Source organism: Microtus oregoni, unplaced genomic scaffold (genome assembly GCF_018167655.1).
Source record: "Microtus oregoni isolate MIOR12 unplaced genomic scaffold, Mior012 000050F_004, whole genome shotgun sequence".
Classification (NCBI taxonomy): Eukaryota; Metazoa; Chordata; class Mammalia; order Rodentia; family Cricetidae; genus Microtus; species Microtus oregoni.
Window position 1 is genome coordinate 17,395 of NW_024543228.1, and position 14,504 is coordinate 31,898.

The window sequence follows — 14,504 nt, forward strand, 5'->3', positions numbered from 1 at the left end:
AATCAGATGGCAGGAAACTTACAGGTTTATACCAGCCCCGGGGGAATCCAAAGAAAGTATAATAGGAGTCCTACCTACCCTTCCGGTCCTATAATGATTTAGTTGGAACATAAAAAGAATACACTTGAAATAATTCATAATTTGAGTCTAAAATGTAGTGCTGGCAAAATACAACCTGCCTGAGAAGGGACAGATCCATGGACTGACCTCCTCCGTGAGCCGAGGGGGTGATTAAGTTTGTATATTCAGCTGAATGACTTTGTGCCCTAGGTGTGATGGCCACAGCATTTGGAGTAGAGTCTGATTAGCCCTGCCTGACTACTTCATGGAGGAAGTAACTCCGAGGAACCTTCCTCACCACTGTCATGGCGAGTCGCACTAAACATTCGTTAGGCATATCCTTACAGTTACACTCTGTTGGGAAGGCCAAGCAAACAGACTTGAAGGACTCGTACAAGAGAGGATGTGTACAGGTAGCACAAGGAAAGGAAAATGAGGGGAGAGGAGGTTAGAGGTGGCTTGGCAGGGTTAGGGCTGACTCCTGAAAAAAAAAGATGAGAGCTTGGACTCATGGGGAAAGGGATGAAGCCGTGCATGGCATCAACAAGACACAGAAGTGGGGGTGAGCAGGATGACTGTGGATAAGTGAGCAAACCTGCTGGACTGGTGTAAAAGGTGTGCAGTATGGTAGCGTGGGTGACTAAAATTATAGAGAAGCAGGAGTGATTACAGATAGCCTTGGATGGCAGGCAGAACAACTAGTCATTTGTAGACTGTAGAGCTATGTATTGGGGAGCGGTGAAGGCACGGGCATGAGGCAGAAAGACTGCAATTTTATCCTACTATCTTTATCGTTTTGTTTTTCTGTGTTTGGATACCTAATTCACCTTATCCTAGTGAAGTGGATAAGTTGGTCATTCTACCTGACATCCTCCTTCTTAGCTGTTTGCTAAAGCAGGTGGCACACACTTTTAATCCCAGCACTTGGAAGGCAGAGGCAGGTGGATGTGTTTGAGCCTGAGGGCAGCCTGGTCTACATAGTGAGTCAGCCAGGGCTACATCCGGAGAGATCTTATTGTCTCAAAACAAACAAACAAACAAGCTAGCAAAATAACAAAGCCCCCACATAAAAATAAATAAATAAAAAAGGAAAGCAGCCCCTGTGCCCTGTGCCCCACTGGTGGAGCACCCATCTTCTTAAGTTAGTCTCAAAAGCGTCACCACAAAAGAGGAAGTATGTGCAGCTGCTAGACCAGGGGCAGCTGCTCTTCAGAAGACTACCTTCCAAGTGGGATCTGCCCCCAGTCAACTCATGGGAAAGGAAGCGATAAATGAGGGAGTTTAAATGCACACACTCACACACACACATGCACACGCACACACTAAATGACAAAGACTACATCTATCTTGAGGTCATTCATATTTCGGTGGCTGCTTTTTGGCCTCTCCTCTCATAGATTCCCTTTGCTGACTTCCTCCAGTAGGAGGAGATGGGCACAGGCAGGGTCTGCTCCATTTCTTTACTCAGAGGCCGCTGTTTTCCTTTTTTTTCTTTGGGGTTTAGGATTAATTATGCAAACGAAGCATGAAAACAAAAGCTCTCTGAGGTGGAGGAGGACTGCCTTTACAAATCCTGGCAATTTTAAGAGCTCTTTAATAAGACACCCCTCTCCATTTTCATGAATATCTGTCTTGGCTCCTTGCCAGTCTATTTTGAATCTGGCCCCTCTTCGGAGCCTTTTAACCAAACACCTAAAAGTTTATTCTGAAGCTTCTGTCCTGGCCTCATTTTGAAAGTGCAGAAATCAAGGCATGCATGTGCTATTGAAAGACCCCCACTCACTAAGCAGCAGTAATGCCATTTTGCAAGGCTTAAACTTTGGAGCAACGCAAGTAATTAGAGCAGGGAAGTTCGACTTGAAAGCAAGGGTGGAGAAGCCAGGCGAGATATCTGCGGTCAGCCGGTCAGCCACCTGGCCCCAAGCGATAAGGAACCCGCAGCTGGCCTGCTCTAATGAGAACCTCCCGTTTGCATAGTCAGCACATGTGCCCAACTTAGAATGTCAGTAATTCACAGAAGAAGACAACTCCCCCTATGAAAGATCCCAGCTTATCTGCTGTAACGTCATTTCACAAAGCTTTTGACGAACGACTGTAAGTGCAGAGTAAGGTCAGGGTCCCTGGCTGCAAAACAGGATCTTTATATCCATAGATTAGGACAGGACATCAATTAACAGGATGTCTGTTCCCATACATCTGTGCTGGGAGAGGAAAAACCCCCTGTGCCCCTGGCCCCATTCCAACTGACCACTAACAATGCGTTTGCTTCTGTAATCTGCTTCTGCTGCCCTCTTTCCTATAAAAAGACCTTCCCCCAGTCTGCAGGCGCGCTTGTCTTCCGAAAGACTAAGTCGCCCCAGGTACCTGTGTACTTAAGTACTTAATAAAGCCTCTTGCTATTTGCATCCGAAGAGTGACTCGCTGCTCCTTGGGAGGGTCTCCTCAGCCTGAAAGACTGCCCACCACTGGGGTCTTTCACTATCAGTGTCTGTGGGCTGGCTTTGAGTTTTGATCCCTGTCTGATTCAGTCTTCCCTTTGCTGCATACAGCTTTACCTGGACAGGAGCTCTGACCCAGTTCCCTCTTAGGTTCCCACTTTTCTGATATTATCTGGAGGGCAATAGGACCTGGGGAAGTTCAACCCTGCGGCCAAGGGAGACACACCTGCCTAACCGCGTGGGTTGAGCGAGTGTGGGAGCGAGCCACTTTAGCTGGCTGTGGAGGGAGGGGTAGAAGTGGGTGCCTGCTTCTGCTCCCGTAGAAAAGGAAAGCTGTGGCTCCCTCCTGGATCCAGAGGTCATGGTGAGAGATGTTGCGGAAGACTGGCTCAGGCTCCTTTTTGTTGCGCCTAGCTACCTGGAGCATCCCTTGGCTAGTCGTCTTGGAACGCTGGCTCATTTTGTTTTGCCTCAGCTGTCCCTCCCACTCGCCCGGCCCACGCCACCACCACCCCGCCCAAGAGATCCAGGTGCCATAGGTCCCAAAGCCCAGGACCCGCCGCACTTCTCAAACTGTGCCTTCCTTAGCAAAGTGACTCTGTGAAGAAACCGCTCCAGCCTCTTGTGTTCAGTACTGCGCGCTCCGCTTCTTTCTGGAGAGACCTCGCTAGGGGACAGTGGTGGCAGTACTCCAGCCCCCAGACAGGCGGTCTGGAGGGCGGGGCTTGGAGAACCTTCCTGAGAACCCTTGCCTCTCAGCAGGTCCTGAGAGCTCTCTGGTGCGCAAACTCCAGCAGACAGACGCGCTAATAGGCACAACCTAGCAGCAGGTTGGATGGATACCTAGTTGCTGAACTAAATCCTCCAGGCTGTGCCCCTTCTGCCTTGGTTCAGTTCTCTGCTGATTTGAGAGGCCACACTGATGAGAATTCCCCCAAGAGAAGCTACTGGCTGTGTGATGCGCTACCCCAGAGTGGCTACTCCCCTGCCTCGGGTACTGTGAAAGGAGCCTCGGTGGAAACAGCTGTTCCTTGACTTTCCACACTCCTGGAATTGGATACCAGCCTCAGTGCTGGAGGGCTTGTCCTAGCTTCTCAGCATCTATGTCGATGATCGCATTAGAGCGAAGTTCAAAGAGATACTTCTGGATTCGCGATTTCAGACTCTGCAAGTTAAGCTTAAAAGAGAGGTGGCTCCTTTTCTGACTTGTTGAGCTTCGTTCAGGAACTTGACTTGCCACAGTCCACCTGACTGATTCTTGGACAGCAGTGGCCACGGAGGCTCTATTGGGGATGGATGGGGAAGAGCTCTGAACTCCAGGCCCAACGAGATCCTCCACAATGGACAGAGTTTATGAGATTCCCGAGGAGCCAAATGTGGTTCCGGTTTCATCTCTGGGAGAAGATGTCATTCGTGGACCTAACCCACGCTTTACCTTTCCGTTTAGTATCCTCTTCTCCACCTTTTTGTACTGTGGGGAGGCTGCGTCTGCCTTGTATATGGTTAGGGTTTATCGAAAGAATAACGAAACCTTCTGGATGACATACACCTTTTCCTTCTTTATGTTTTCATCCATTATGGTTCAGTTGACCCTCATTTTTGTCCACAGAGACCTGGCCAAAGATAGACCACTATCATTATTTATGCATCTAATCCTCTTGGGACCTGTTATCAGGTGAGCATTTTTAAATCTCTCTGTACGGAGGAGGAGGAGGCTAATCTTTGTACGACTGATGCTGTGTTTCTAATCTAATTTTTCCGTTTGTGTTTCTAATCTAATTTTTCCATTTCTTCTCACTCGACTTCCCTGTCTACTGACCCAAGACTTTATCTGAAATCATCTTGGAAACCACCATGGTGACCTTGTGGCATGTATATGTGTTCAAAAACCATGAGCAATATCATTAAGATGACTTGATTAGACAATTCTTATTGAGTTTCTGTTGTGGAAACCGGTATGGGACCAACGAATGTGGTCATGCTGTGCTCTTGGGCATAGCTCCAGAGGGATTTTTTACTTTGCTAGGAATGAAAGCCAGGTGGGCATACTAAGTGCTGTTCCACTGAGCCATAGTCCCAGCCTCCAGAGTCTGTAATTTGAATTCTGCCCTTTAGATGCTTTCTGAATGGATAATCATTCATTCCTGCTCCCACTCTGCCCCGCATTCAGTTTACACAAGCTGAACTTCTTGAGCTGGCCTCTTTTTTTTTGTCATTTTCAAAACTTCTGGAGTTCTGTGACATCTGGAAAGTACTTTACTGTAGTAGGTGGTGGCAAGCTGGCACTATAACCCAAGAAAGTTGTCTTTTCTATGTCGGTAGATCAGTCTCTCTCTTGCTTATCTCACATTGTGTTGCTGCAATAAATGCACACCGATTGTAAGGGCCAAAGGAAGAATGCCCACCTCTGTCTGGAATTAGTAGCAAAGGGCATTGGTATATCCGGTGTTCACATTCAGACTGCTGTGAGCAGCGTGAGCATGTGCTTAATTGCAGGGAGACGGGCATCGGTGCCCGCAGACTCACCTGGATGCTATGGAGTTTCACGGGAGAGAAACATTGCATAACTTATGAAGTCAGTAGGGAGGAATGGACCAAGTTTGTCATGACTGTAAGAGAGGCAAACATCTGCAGTCAGCTGAGGAATATGGGTCATAATGTTGATGTTGTAACTACAATAGGAAGATAGCGCATCATTAGAGATCTCAAAATGGCCTGTGAAACTTATCAAGAATGAAACCGCCTTTGATAAAATTTATTACCTATCTATACATCTCTATAATTCTGTTTGTCAACTGTATTTCCTTAAATCTGGGAAATGTCAGTCAATATTGTAACATTCCATCCCAGAAAATGTGGGATATCTTCATAAAGCAGTGGCCTGAATTAGCTCAAGAATCTAGTCCTCCTTCTGTTATTCAGCAGGCCTGTGATCTCAGTGACATCTCTTAAAGATGTCTTGGGACTCAGTTCCCTCAGCTGTAAAATAAATGCGTGGACTAGACCTTGTGTTCCAAATCCTAGTGGTCACAGGGGCTAGGCATATGCTATATAAACAAACCAAGTGGGCCAAGCATTAGAAAATAGTCTCACATATGTTGATGAATGAAAACAACGTCTCAGTAGTAAAGAAATGGAATACCACGGCAAATTGGAATCTGGGACGTGCTTGTCTGGGAGGCAGCCATCTTAAAATTATAAGCCATTGTTTCTAGGTTGGAATTCAGACTCAGTATTGCCAGATCTAACTTTTGAGGAGAAGTTAGTTCCCAAGAACAGGGTTTTATGTGAGATTTCATGATTTTAAATTTGGAAACTTACTAACTTCAAAAATGCAGTATGGGCCATACTAATTGCGTACTATCCAGATGTGTCTCAGCTGGCCCTATGTAGCTTTTGGGTTAGGTGATCTAAAGATACTTTTCCGATCTAAGTGTTTCAAGTTGACTGTAAAAGGAAGTCTTTATCTTTAACTTGGAACCCTGATGTTTCAAGATGTCACTAGAGACTCAAAACAACCATTATTTTTGTTCCTTTTCAAAATGCAATATACTGAATTAGCAGTTGAAGAGGATGCAAATTTAGCAAGTACCCAGTCCTTGGTTTTTACTTCCTTTTTTTTGTTTGTTTGTTTGTTTGTGGCCTTCTAAGCTATTTTTGACTTTGCTCTGCCTGGAGTGTTGTTCACTATTTTTCAGATTTGTCCTTGAGCTTGTAGCGCACACGGATTGAAATACATTTATAACCTCAGTTACTCTAAGCCCACATCAGGAAGAATAATTCTTTTTTAATTGAAAATTTTTATATATTTTTGAGAATTTTCTATATACATACTGTATTCATATCATTTCTACCTCTTTCCCCTCCAACTCTTTCTGTGTTCACTCACTCCCTTTCAAATTCACGACTCTTCTTTAGTTACTATTGGTATATCAATTATGTATTTATAAATACATATATATATATTTATAAATATATATATATATATATATATATATATAACTTGTTAAGTTCATTTAGTGTTGCTCATATGTGTATGTGTTTAAGGCTGATCAATTGGGATTGACCACAAGGTAACCTATAATGTGGTCCTGTTTCTGTTCAAGACTGATCCTCCCTCCCTCAGCAGTCATTCATTGCCTGTACTTCTTCAGAAAAACAATTGTCAACCCAGAAGTGGTACTATTTATATGCTTGTTTTCACGGTCCATTCCTTTCTTCATTAAGTAAGAGTTTGATTACTGCTATCAGGCAAAGGAAGCTGTTTCTAGGGCATGGCTCTCTTACATGAAATGCAAGCATGCTTCTGGAAATGAAGATGTACTCTGGTTTACTGTAGCTCGGGAGTAAGGTAAGAATCCTTTCTTAAACTAGCAAAATAGCCACAAGAATAGAAGCATAAACAGAATACCTCATTGCCACTGCCCCAATATTTTGTTAAGCAATAGTATGGGTGGGCTGGAAAATGGTTAACTAGTGAGAGTTGCAACTTCTTTCTTTCCTTCCTTTTCTCGTTCAGATCTTACAGTTTGTCTATCAAAGATGGAAATTTCAGGGCTGGGAAGATGGCTCAGTGGATAAAGCACTTACTGTGTAAGCATGAGAATTTGAGTTTAGGTTCCCAGAACCTTTGTATAGCTGAACCTGGAGTGCCAGTACTTCCATAGTGAGATGGGAGGCAAAGGCGAGAAAATCCCCAGAAGCTAGCAGGCCAGCAAGCCTGGTGCACACAAAGAAAACTACCTCAAACAAGGGGGATGTCAAGGACCAACCCCCAAGGTTGTCTTCTGATCTCTACAAACACAGATTGTGGCACATGTATGCTTCTCTCTCTCTCTCTCTCTCTCTCTCTCTCTCTCTCTCTCTCTCTCTCTCTCTCCACACACACACACACACACACACACATATATGCAGACACATGTGCATACATGCACATGTGCTCAAAAGTGGAAATTTCTTCTGTACATTTTGGAGTAGGCACACCTAAAAAAATTCCAGGGGACCCCGTGGAAAATGGCAGCCAGTACTTATAGTCTAAACCATCCTATTAACAGCCGAAGTCTAGGAGCTACATCAACCCTGTTTTCCTGGTAAGTCACTCCCAGTTATCCTCCCCTTCTGCCACTTCTCACTTGCCTTCTCTTTCCCATTCTCATGCTTTCATTTGCTCAGCAAATGTTTATCAAATTCCCACTATGTGATAAGAGCTGGCAGCAAGAGAAATGGAGCCTCTGCCCTCAATCTATTGGAGAAGATGTCTTAATTTCCACTACAAATATTCTTGTCAAAAATAGTCAAGTGTCCATTTTTTTCGGGGTAAGTGGCGGGGGAAGCAATAACTCAGGTGTAACAAGACAGTGTGTACTAGCTGCTTTTCGCTTCTGTTTACCGCATCAGAGCTGCCAGGGCTTGTGATTTTGATAGGGCCTGTGTGGGAGGGTCACAGCAGGAAATAGACTGTCATCAAGACTTCAAGGGTAATATGCTCTGGTAAGGCTATTTTCTTCATAAAGAAATAACCAGGTTTAAAAGGGATCTGTCTCCAGCAAGAGGCACACAAAAAAGAAATGTTTTCTTATAAAAGCAGATCTTAAGAATCTCAATTACGAAGCTGAATGCTTTTATTAAAGAGTGTTTGAATTGAGGTCTTGTGAAAACCAGGGCCTTTGAAGCCTTCATCTTTATCTCAGAACATACTATTTCTTAATACTTTTGTATTTGAGACATATTTTTAAGAAACACAGGCACATTTTTGAGGAGATAAAACAATTCCTTGACTACAAGGAAATATTTCTGAAATGGTGTTCTTAGGCCAGTAGGTGACCAGAGAGGAAAAAAAAAACTTAGTTAGACTCAAGTGGCTTGGACAAGGTATGGCCAACCCTTTGAGTCATGTACAATGGACAGAAGAAAAGAAATGCCAAAAAAGTAATAGAACCTTCCCCAGATATTTCCCTTTTATGACACCTTCCTTTCTTGGGACAATTTTAGCTAAGTTCCCATGATGCTTTACTCCCGCAGATGTTTGGAGGCCATGATTAAGTACCTTACACTGTGGAAGAAAGAGGGGCAAGAGGAGCCCTATGTCAGCCTCACCAGAAAGAAGATGCTAATAGATGGCCAGGAGGTGCTGATAGAATGGGAGGTGGGCCACTCCATCCGGACCCTGGCTATGCACCGTAATGCCTACAAACGTATGTCACAGATTCAAGCATTCCTGGGCTCAGTGCCCCAGCTGACCTATCAGCTTTATGTGACTCTGATCTCTTCAGAGGTCCCCCTGGGTAGAGGTGAGTGGGGTCAAGAGAAGGGAGGGCTCTGTTTAAACCAAGAGTCTTGGAAGTTTAGGCCGGAACTGTCCGATAGACTGGTTACTAGCCTTGTGTGCAATTTAAAGAAAAAACCAACCAAAACCCATTGAAAGTGCATTTCCTCAGTAGCAATAGTCACATTGCAAATGCCCAGTGCTGTGTCTGGTTAATAACGCAGCGTTCTGAGATGGCATAGGTTTAAGATGCTTTCATCATCACGGAAATTCTATTGGACAGCACTTGAACTTAGGGAGTCAGACATCTCAGACCTGCCAGGATTCTTAAACTGGGACAAGCTATGTTTATACTCAAAATTTCACAAACACACCCTTTGGCCACAGCAGCCATCAGAATCAAAGAAAAATTTCCCTTGTCTGGAATGTGTACATTGTGCTGCTAGCTGCTTAATTTGTTTAGAGATGGCCACCTTTAGAGAAAAAGTTCTTAAATATTTCTCTATATTTTTCTTTTCTTTTTTTGTTTTGTTTTTGGTGATTGGGTCTCACCTTATATTCCAGGCTGGTCTGGGAACTCACCATCTAGCTAGCCCAGGTTGACCTCTAACTCATGACAGTCCTGCTGCTGAGCTTCCCAAGTGCTAAGACTATAGTATAGACAAGAACCGGCATGCCTGGCTTGGAAGGTTCTTTTGAAAATTCCCTTCCCTCCTCAGACCTGAGTCAATCAGAGTGTGGGAAGGCCAGGAATCTGCATTTGTAAAAAGGACCCTCATTGATCCCATCTAGTTTCACTAAAGAACCACAGATTTCATCATTTTCTACCATGGTAGTAGAAAGACAGAATAGGACTGTGGGATGGATACAGGTCAATCAGGCCTGCTCCAAGATCTGCCCTTGTTTCTCTGTGATCTCTGAAGGAACTTACAAAGCAGTCACTGCCGTAAGTTCCTACTGGTAGAAGGATGGGCCCCTAGATGAGTAAGACCTCTGGCAGAGGATGAGATGAGTCAGTATTGTCAGTGCTGACATCAAATGTTGTTATTGAATTTTACCAGCCCCATTTTGCTTCATCTGGTTGGACAGATGCTGCTTCAGATGTGGGCACAGCTTGGGCCATTTCTTTATTAGTAAGTGCTGATCCTATTTGACAAAGTCCTCTGTCTTAAATAAATGCAAGGGGGCAAGTCTATCCCCTTTTCTCCATTAACGATTGATTATGAAGTTCTGTTGCTTTGGAAGGTTTTTACAAGTGTACTATGTGACAGTAATTTGAGGAAAGCATTGTCTGGAAATGATGCTGCTTTTCTTCCTGAGAATTTTGGGAGCTGGGCAATCATCTAATTAAAATATGTATATATTACGAAAGTGTTGAATGTGCAGACTGATTGACCTACAGGTAATTGTGTCCACACAGAAAAGTCTACCCCAAGAGGAGCTGAGAAATCCACAGAGTTGTGACTTTCTAAATATTCTGTAAAAAGTTTACATCTTAATATACTACTAATTTTTGTTTTTATTATTTATTTATGGTCTTTTGAGATAGGGTTTCTTTGTGTAGTCCTGCCTGACCTGGAACTCACTCTATAGACCAGGCTGGCTGTGAACTCACAGAGATCCAACTGCCTCTCCTTTCAAGTGCAGGAATTAAAGGCATGCACCACTACTGCCTGACTAAGGGCTGTCAGATGTTTGGTAACATTTCAGGCCATGTAGAATAGAGAGAAAACAGAACGTCACTCATCCAAAGTCATCTTTGTTAACCATTCTAGACTCCTCTTTACTGTGTACACATATTGGGCTGTGGGTATAGCTCAGTGGGAGAGTGCCTGGGCATGTTGAAGGTCTTAGATTAATCTCCAGCACTGCAGGGAACAAAAACATGTATATGTATATGTTCATATGTGAAATACTCAATTTTCCATATTAAAATATTCATTGTTTACATTTTGCCTTTCTTGCCATATTTTTATACCAGTCTTCTAAATAGATTCATTTCCAGGATCAATTTGCAAATTGCCATATCTTTTACATTTTTTAAAAATATATATATGAGTTTGCCTGGACATATGTATTTGTATCACTTGTATGCCTAATGCCCGTGGAGACTAGAAAAGGGCATTAGATTCCCTGGAACTGTAGTTAAAAGCCACTATGTGGGTGCTAGGAACTGAACCTGGCTCCTCTGGAAGAGAGCAAGTGCTCTTAACCACCAGTCACCTATCTAGCTGTTGAGAATTATTTATATTAATTTTTAAATTATGGGTATGTATTTATGTATGAGTCTGTGTGTGGTATGTGCACATGAGTTCAAGTACCTTTGGAGGGAGGAGGCAGAGGCATCAGATGGCCCTGCGGTGAGTTACAGGTCACTGTGAGCTGCCCCTGGGGTGAGTTATAGGTCACTGTGAGCTGCCCTTGGGGTGAGTTACAGGTCATTGTGAGCTGCCCAATGAGGTTGTTAGGAAAAAAAGTCAGGTTCTCTTCAAGGCAGTAAGTGCTCACAACTGCTGATCCATCTCTCCAGCCTCCATTTTCTCAATCTTAATAAGCAATAACTACAAAAGAAAAAAAATACCCTGATTTTAGATTGAGTTAAATTAGTTAGGTATGGGGGTTTTATATGAATAATCAATTCTATGTTGAATGGTGAGAATAGAAACATGGGTAGCTTAGAAAACTAAGAACAACCACTTTGCAATTCTCCATTTAGGCCTTTGGGAAGAGGGAGGAGGAGGTAGAAGAAATAGAATTTACTAGCTTTTAGACATTTCTCTACATATTTGGCATGTAATTATTTCATCTTCATGGCAACTTTATCTATGAGGTGATTATTATCCTCATTTTACACAAGATAAAGTGATAGACACAGAAGTTAAGTAAATCCTCCCTGAGGTTCTGTAAGTAGGCTATGGGAATGACTAGACTCGGTGTCTTGTTTGGAGCCCATGTTTCTGACTATAGCAGTGTTCAATCTCTTATGGTTAGTCTATTTGTAGAGGGACATATGGAAATGTTTTGGCACTTATTGCAAACATCAGGTTTTCATCCTTTGATAGCACAACTATCAGTCACAGAGTTTGAATTTCAGGGAAAACATTGCCTACTTGGCTAGATGTCCATTATGATCAGCTTATCAAAGAGCATTGTATCTTTTGAATAGGAGCAAGAGTGGTTTAAAAAGACAAGGGCAACCACTTCCCCATTCTCCATTTGGGGTCTTTGGGATTTTAACACTCTACTCAATGCTCAGGAAGATTTTAGAAGTAAACCCGTGCTTCCTTTTGGATTTTCATGGGAGAAGGTTTCAGTTTTCTCACAGCTGGACATGTATCTTTTCGGCTCCAGCTTCCCTGGGTCTCCTGTTTTTGTGGGATTAGAATCATATATGTTTCAGGTCTACAATGTGAAGTTTTGACATATGTTTATCACTTCATGGAATTACTATTTGTGCTTGTGAACACTTCCAGAAAAATTACAAGTGTGAAGTAGAATGCCAACTTGTACATCAGAGCTCCCAAACTTAATCATTTTGTGACAGAAGGTTTATTCCCTTTGGCAAAAACCCTCCTGTTTTCCCAACCCCTACCCCTGGTACCATTGCCCTACTCTGTTTCTTTGAATCCAATTTATTTATGAGATTCCACTTATAAATGGGGTAGTACATTATTTTTATTTCTGAGTCTGGCTCATTTCACTTAGCGCAATGTCCTTGATATTCATCCATTTTATTGCAATGATGCAATTTCCTCCGTATCATTGTTGAGTGACACCCACTGCATATGTGTACCATTTTCTTTACCTCTGCACTCATCAATGGACATTTAGATTGCTCCCATATACTAGCTGCTTTGTGTCTTGCTGCAGTGAATAACATAGCAGGGCAAATATATCTTTGAGATATCGGCTTTCTTTGTATATGTAAACCAGTGGTGGAATTGTTGGATCATATGGTAGTTCTGTTTTTCATTTTTTTTTACTTTCATGCTGTTTTCTACGATGACAGTATCAATTTATATTCCAAATATGTATCAAAGTTCCATTTTCTCCATATCTTTGTTAGTTTTTTTTTAAATCTGCATCCATCCTAGCAGGCAATATCTTATTGTGGTCATTCTTTTCATGCTACACAAGGGTGCTACCACTGAGATGTACTACCTGCCCTCACTGTGAATTTCATTTTCATTTTTCTAATGGTCCGTGATATTGAGCATATTCTTCTATATCTGCCACCCATTTATATGTTTTTGTAAAAAAATGTGTATCCAGGTGCATGCTGTTAGTGTACCTAGTGTGATCGTAAGTCTGCATATACACATATATATGTATATATAAGTATATATAACCCTTAAATAAGTCTACTTTTACTTGAAGTATTCAAGCCCTGACCATCATCTCTGGACCTGTGGTTCTGAATACAGGCTTCACCACAAACATCACCTGATTGTCTCATTCCTTCCTTTGCAGTTGTCCTAATGGTTTTCTCCCTGATATCTGTCACCTACGGCGCCACCCTCTGCAATATGTTAGCTATCCAGATCAAGTACGATGACTACAAGATTCGACTTGGGCCCCTGGAAGTACTTTGTATCACCGTCTGGAGGACATTGGAGATCACTTCCCGCCTTGTGATTCTCGTGCTCTTCTCAGCCACCTTGAAGTTGAAGGCTGTGCCATTCTTAGTGCTCAACTTCTTGATCATCCTCTTTGAGCCCTGGGTTACGTTTTGGAGGAGTGGCGCCCAAATGCCAAACAATATTGAGAAAAATTTCAGCCGGGTTGGCACTCTGGTGGTACTGATTTCTGTCACCATCCTCTACGCTGGCATCAACTTCTCTTGCTGGTCAGCCATGCAGTTGAAGTTGGCAGACAGAGACCTTGTTGACAAAGGTCAGAACTGGGGACATATGGGACTGCACTATAGTGTGAGGTTGGTAGAAAATGTGGTCATGGTCTTGATTTTTAAGTTCCTTGGAGGCAAAGTGTTACCGAATTACTGCCATTCCTTGATCGCCGTGCAGCTTATCATTGCTTATGTGATTTCCATTGGATTCATGCTCCTTTTCTTCCAGTACTTGCACCCTTTGCGCTCACTCTTCACCCATAACGTAGTAGACTATCTCCACTGTATCTGCTGCCGCAGGCACCACCCGGAGAGGGCTGAGAACGCAGAGCCGTCCGGTGAGGCTGAAACAAGACAGAGTATTGTCTGAATTTTTTTTCTTCTGAACATTATAGGGTGGGTTCGGGGTTGACAAGAGCAACTGTGAAATTGAAGGAGACCCCTATGTGTGTGTTCTTCCAAGTTCGTTTTCTTGACTCTTTTAGTAATCCTATCAAAAGAAAGACTGACGTCCAAATAGGGTTTCCTTTTTTTTATGATTGACTGCTATGTTTGGGTACCAGCACTAATCACTGTTTGTTAGTTCATCCTCCTCCTACCCAAGTCAGTTGGGATAACTTCCGGGTACATTCCTCTGGCTCCGCATTTCCAGCTTTGCCCATCTGTTTGAGTTATCATTGTTGCCTCTCCCTGGGCTGATCTGAACTCGACCAGGACACATCTGGACTGACCAGAGGATATGACAGCTTACTAGGAATGAGCACCTCCCAGAAAACAGTCTGAGCCTTGTGGTACCTTTACCTGTGAGAGTGGCTGAGATATTTTGATTCCAATGAGAGACTGTGGCTAAGAAGAAGACCTCATTATGGAAGAAAGCGACTCCCCAGATAAGCTA

The 14,504-nt window shown here is 43.1% G+C and overlaps 1 protein-coding gene across 1 annotated transcript; it reads left to right on the forward strand.

Moving 5' to 3' along the window:
* The first annotated feature begins 3,835 nt into the window (after positions 1-3,835).
* LOC121436872 (XK-related protein 2) lies at positions 3,836-13,979 on the forward strand. Its single transcript, XM_041636775.1, has 3 exons — positions 3,836-4,173; positions 8,520-8,788; positions 13,234-13,979. Exons 1-3 carry the CDS (start codon positions 3,839-3,841, stop codon positions 13,977-13,979), a joined length of 1,350 nt encoding a protein of 449 aa, XP_041492709.1. The 5' UTR covers positions 3,836-3,838.
* The last annotated feature ends 525 nt before the right edge of the window (positions 13,980-14,504 follow it).

Coding starts and splice junctions, on each gene's coding strand:
- LOC121436872 (XM_041636775.1), top strand. CDS start 3,839: ATGGACAGAGTTTATGAGATTCCCGAGGAGCCAAATGTGGTTCCGGTT. Junction 4,174..8,519: donor CTCTTGGGACCTGTTATCAG/GTGAGCATTTTT, acceptor TTACTCCCGCAG/ATGTTTGGAGGCCATGATTA. Junction 8,789..13,233: donor AGAGGTCCCCCTGGGTAGAG/GTGAGTGGGGTC, acceptor CTTCCTTTGCAG/TTGTCCTAATGGTTTTCTCC.